This window comes from Eriocheir sinensis, unplaced genomic scaffold, assembly GCF_024679095.1.
Source record: "Eriocheir sinensis breed Jianghai 21 unplaced genomic scaffold, ASM2467909v1 Scaffold278, whole genome shotgun sequence".
NCBI lineage: Eukaryota > Metazoa > Arthropoda > Malacostraca > Decapoda > Varunidae > Eriocheir > Eriocheir sinensis.
The window spans coordinates 170,548-176,457 of record NW_026111585.1 but is presented as its reverse complement, the minus strand read 5'-3'; the positions used below and the strand labels follow the sequence as shown (position 1 = coordinate 176,457).

Sequence of the window (5,910 nt, the reverse complement as noted above, 5' to 3'; positions counted from 1 at the left end):
ATAATAATAATAATAATAATAATAATAATAATAATAATAATATGGATAACAAAATGAAGAACAAGAACAAGAAGAACAAGAGCAAGAACAAAAAAAATAAGACGAAAAAAAAAAAAAAAAAAAAACTAACAATAACAGAAACAACAATATTAAACAGCAACAAAACAAATCATATCGAGAAACAAAAACAAAAAACACACACATAGAAAAACAATCCCCAGAACACGTCACAAACAGGAAACGAACAAAACAGAAGTGGGTGACATTCCAACTCCAATCCCTTATAAAACCTTTCCTTAATGACCGGCTGTCGAACACTAATAAATACAGATAAGATAAAGAAAAGGGCACGTGAGCCTTTCCCCACGACCAGGTGTTGAGCTAATAAATCCTCAGGTAATTCAGGTAACCCTTATCTTCGCTTACACCTGAGACGAACGCAAGAACTTAAGCACCTACGCATGTTATATTCTTACGTCAATGTGTGTTGTTTTGCTCTCTCTCTCTCTCTCTCTCTCTCTCTCTCTCTCTCTCTCTCTCTCTCTCTCTCTCTCTCTCTCTCTCTCTCTCTCTCTCTCTCCCAACGTTGTCCAGTGTCGCGGTATTTATACATCATTTTTGTTATTATCCTAAAAACGACACAATCTCAACACTATGACCATATTAGATTATCCAGCCATTTAATTAAATTAATTGAAAGGTATTAAGTAGCTGACATACGAGAGGAAGCGAGAAGTCTTGAGAGTGTGTGGCAGATATGTGGGGCGGTGCTGACCCACATAGGTCTACACCCCACCGGCCAGTTTCAAATCGAAATACTACAGTACCTTTAGGATAAATTTACTGATAGATAGAAAGGTTTTAAGAAACGTGAGAAATACAGCGCGGTTTGGTGCAAGATGTTCCGGGCTCGAAGATAAATTGTACCAGACCTTTGGCCCGAAGAACCGCCGGTGACCGAGAGAGCCTGCCAGGGTTGAGGAAGCCTGGGGGAGGGGGGGGGTTAGAATGGGAGGCCGACGATAGGGGAGTTACGCCGGGGGGGAAAGGATGGGGAGAACGAAGGATGAGGATGGGGAGGCCGACGATAGGGGAGTTACGTCGGGGGGAAGGATGGGGAGGGAAAAGATGAGGATAGGGAGGCCGACGATAGGGGAGTTACGCCGGGGGGAATGATGGGGAGGGGGAAGGATGGGGAGGGGGAGGGGTGGATTCCTCAACAGGAACGAGCTCAGTAGAGGATATCGTGGTCATTATTGTAGATAGCCCTCGTCAGTGTCACAGATTCCGTCGACTGGAACGTGCTCAATACTGTAATCCAAGTCATCTGTATCCTTGGCCTCCTCGACGGGAACGAGTGACGTTTGAAGATTGGGCTCGTCATCTGCAGGACCGACTTCCTCAAATTCATGGGCGGCATGTCCTCCATTTTCAACGTTGGGGATAACCAGCTCTTTAACAAGGTCGTTATTTTCTTCCATGAAGATGTCCAGCGCTTTCACAAGGTCGTCATTTTCTTCCATGAAGATGTCCAGCACTTTGATAAGGTCGTCATTTTCTTCACTGGAGAAGGCCAGCGCTTTGACAAAGTTGTCATTTTCTTCCTTGGAGAGGGCCACCGCTTTGACAAGGTCGTTAATTTCATCCATGGAAATGGCCAACGCTTTTACAAGCTCGTCATCTTCAGCCTTGGGGATGGCCAGCGCTTTTACAAGCTCGTCATCTTCAGCCTTGGGGATGTCCAGCGCTTTTACAAGCTCGTCATCTTCAGCCTTGCAGATATCCAGCGCTTTTACAAGTTCGTCATCTTCAGCCTTGCAGATATCCAGCGCTTTTACAAGTTCGTCATCTTCAGCCTTGCAGATATTCAGCGCTTTTACAAGTTCGTCATCTTCAGCCTTGCAGATATCCAGCGCTTTTACAAGTTCGTCATCTTCAGCCTTGCAGATATCCAGCGCTTTTACAAGCTCGTCATCTTCAGCCTTGCAGATATCCAGCGCTTTTACAAGCTCGTCATCATCAGCCTTGCAGATATCCAGCGCTTTTACAAGTTTGTCATCTTCAGCCTTGCAGATATCCAGCGCTTTTACAAGCTCGTCATCTTCAGCCTTGCAGATATCCAGCGCTTTTACAAGTTCGTCATCATCAGCCTTGGGGATGGCCAACGCTTTTACAAGCTCGTTATCTTCAGCCTTGCAGATATCATGCGCTTGTGCAAGTTCGTCATCTTCAGCCTTGCAGATATCCAGCGCTTTTACAAGGTCGTCATCATCAGCCTTGCAGATATCCAGCGCTTTTACAAGTTCGTCATCTTCAGCCTTGCAGATATCCAGCGCTTGTACAAGTTCGTCATCTTCAGCCTTGCAGATATCCAGCGCTTGTACAAGGTCGTCATCTTCAGCCTTGCAGATATCCAGCGCTTGTTCAAGGTCGTCATCTTCAGCCTTGCAGATATCCAGCGCTTGTACAAGGTCGTCATCTTCAGCCTTGCAGATATCCAGCGCTTTTACAAGGTCGTCATCTTCAGCCTTGCAGATATCCAGCGCTTTTACAAGTTCGTCATCTTCAGCCTTGCAGATATCCAGCGCTTGTACAAGTTCGTCATCTTCAGCCTTGCAGATATCCAGCGCTTTTACAAGGTCGTCATCTTCAGCCTTGCAGATATCCAGCGCTTGTACAAGTTCGTCATCTTCAGCCTTGCAGATATCCAGCGCTTGTACAAGTTCGTCATCTTCAGCCTTGCAGATATCCAGCGCTTGTACAAGTTCGTCATCTTCAGCCTTGCAGATATCCAGCGCTTTTACAAGGTCGTCATCTTCAGCCTTGCAGATATCCAGCGCTTTACAAGTCGTCATCTTCAGCCTTGCAGATATCCAGCGCTTGTGCAAGCTCGTCATCTTCAGCCTTGCAGATATCCAGCGCTTGTACAAGGTCGTCATCTTCAGCCTTGCAGATATCCAGCGCTTTTACAAGTTCGTCATCTTCAGCCTTGCAGATATCCAGCGCTTTTACAAGTTCGTTATCTTCAGCCTTGCAGATATCCAGCGCTTTTACAAGGTCGTCATCATCAGCCTTGGGGATGGCCAACGCTTTTACAAGTTCGTTATCTTCGATATCCAGCGCTTGTACAAGTTCGTTATCTTCAGCCTTGCAGATATCCAGCGCTTGTACAAGTTCGTTATCTTCAGCCTTGCAGATATCCAGCGCTTTTACAAGTTCGTTATCTTCAGCCTTGCAGATATCCAGCGCTTTTACAAGTTCGTTATCTTCAGCCTTGCAGATATCCAGCGCTATCTGCCGAGCGCTTTTACAAATTCGTCATCTTCAGCCTTGCAGATATCCAGCGCTTTTACAAGTTCGTTATCTTCAGCCTTGCAGATATCCAGCGCTTTTACAAGTTCGTTATCTTCAGCCTTGCAGATATCCAGCGCTTTTACAAGCTCGTCATCTTCAGCCTTGCAGATATCCAGCGCTTGTACAAGGTCGTCATCTTCAGCCTTGGGGATGGCCAGCGCTTTTACGAGTTCGTCATCATCAGCCTTGCAGATGTCCAGCGCTTGTACAAGGTCGTCATCTTCAGCCTTGGGGATGGCCAGCGCTTTTACAAGGTCGTCATCATCACCCTTGCAGATGGCCAGCGCTTTTACAAGGTCGTCATCTTCAGCCTTGAAGATGGCCAGCGCTTTTACAAGTTCGTCATTCTTTTCCATGAAGATGTTCAGCGTTTTGACAAGGTCGTTAATTTCATCCATGGAGATGGCCAACGCCTTAACAAAGTCGTCATTTTCTTTCTTGGACATGGCCAGCGCTTTGAAAAGGTTGTTATTTTCTTCCATGAAGATGTCCAGCGCTTTTACAAGGTCGTTATTTTTATCCCTGGAAATGGCCAGCGCTTTGACTAAGTCGTCATTTTCTTCCTTGAACATGTCCAGCGCTTTTACAATGTCGTTATTTTCATCCTTGGAAATGTCCAGCGCTCTGACAAGATCGTTATTTTCAGCCTTGGATATGGCCAGCGCCTTGACAATGTCGATATTTTCATCCTTGGAAATGTCCAGCGCTCTGACAAGATCGTTATTTTCAGCCTTGGATATGGCCAGCGCCTTGACAATGTCGTTATTTTCATCCTTGGAAATGTCCAGCGCTCTGACAAGATCGTTATTTTCAGCCTTGGATATGGCCAGCGCCTTGACAATTTCGTTATTTTCATCCTTGGAAATGTCCAGCGCTCTGACAAGATCGTTATTTTCAGCCTTGGATATGGCCAGCGCTTTGATAAGGTCGTTATTTTCATCCTTGGAAATGTCCAGCGCTCTGACAAGATCGTTATTTTCAGCCTTGGATATGGCCAGCGCTCTGACAAGATCGTTATTTTCATCCTTGGAAATGTCCAGCGCTCTGACAAGATCGTTATTTTCAGCCTTGGAGATTTCCAGCGCTTTGATAAGGTCGATATTTTCATCCTTGGAAATGTCCAGCGCTCTGACAAGATCGTTATTTTCAGCCTTGGAGATTTCCAGCGCTTTGATAAGGTCGATACTTTCATCCTTGGAAATGTCCAGCGCTCTGACAAGATCGTTATTTTCAGCCTTGGATATGGCCAGCGCTTTGATAAGGTCGTTATTTTCTTGCCGGGAGAAAGACACGACTTTTTGCTGCCTGTCAATTTCATTCCTAGCGTTAGACAGATCACTAAGCAGGCCGTGGTTTTCTTCCTGGAATAAGGACACGAATTTTCGGAGCCTGTGAATTATTTTTCCAGCGTTAGATAAGTCACTGAGCAGGACGCTATTTTCGCGTCGCGATAAGTGCAGGTCATTGATCAGGCCGCTGTTTTCTTCCTCCAGCGCTAATCTTTGCTGCTCTTTCTCTCTCCAAGCCGTTTCTTGAGCCAGCACCGCCCTGTGCAGGACGCTGGCTTCATCTATGGCCTGAAGTAGAAGGACGGACAAGAGGGCGTTTTGTCTTTTTAGGTCCTGCAACGCCAGCTGACTCCGCTCTTGTTCGGCCAGCAGATCAGCAATCACCCAGGCCTTGTGGGCCACGAGCTGTCCCGACGGGGGTTCTCCCTCCACAGGCCCGGCGGCGCGCAGCCCTTCGGCTGGCGGGGTTGTAGGGCCGAGCCCGGTGTACTCCAGAAGCAGATTGGTGGCCAAGGCCCACCACACCAGTGCCAGAACAACGTCAATTCTCATCGTGGTGATGATAATTGAAATACGTCTGAATATAAAATAAGTGCAGAAGTGAGAGACAACGAGGAAAGCGAAAGTGAGCTGAGAGCCGGACGGCAACGGCAGCAGGAAAAGAGGGCAGCAGAAGTGTGTCCCGCCTCTTCCTCCTCCTTGCCGTGTTACCTAACTTATTAAGGATGGCGAATGCATGACGAGAGAGAGAGTTAGTAATTCTGTTAGTTATTCATTCATTCATTCAGTCAGTCAGTAAGGCTTTTTCAGTCACCGCCGAGTGGCCTAAGACTACCCACATGCTGTCCAGAAGACCACCCATCAACCCGGACTCTAAAAGGAACCGTCCAGTGAATCAAGAATGAGCTCCGGGGAGCAGCAAGAGCCAAGCATAACTGGCGCCACTATAAAATTTCTTGCGCCATGACGGGCTTGGGCTATAGGCGGGGATGTAAAGAAAAAAAAAATCCTAATCAGTCAGTTCGTCAGCCAATCAGTCATTTGTCACTAATAATTTTCCTTTCCTTACCTTTCCAGTAACTTCCCTGAGCGTCGCCTCCCGCCGGGCTTCACCTCCGCAGCCCAGGTAAGTACCCAATTAACGCCGTCGATAACTTACTTAGATATTCAGCGGCCCCAGAAAAATGTGTGTGGTGAAGATTTTTTTATTTTAATGTACGGAAGTTGCGCGTTGCCCTCTCTTTCCGTCCCCCTTTTTATTACACCA

At 46.7% G+C, this 5,910-nt stretch overlaps 1 protein-coding gene across 1 annotated transcript; it reads left to right on the top strand.

Moving 5' to 3' along the window:
- The first annotated feature begins 873 nt into the window (after nt 1-873).
- LOC126991433 (uncharacterized) lies at nt 874-5,215 on the top strand. Its single transcript, XM_050850201.1, has 6 exons — nt 874-2,261; nt 2,304-2,387; nt 2,556-2,807; nt 2,890-3,057; nt 3,357-4,280; nt 4,449-5,215. Exons 1-5 carry the CDS (start codon nt 1,410-1,412, stop codon nt 3,900-3,902), a joined length of 1,902 nt encoding a protein of 633 aa, XP_050706158.1. The 5' UTR covers nt 874-1,409; the 3' UTR covers nt 3,903-4,280; nt 4,449-5,215.
- The last annotated feature ends 695 nt before the right edge of the window (nt 5,216-5,910 follow it).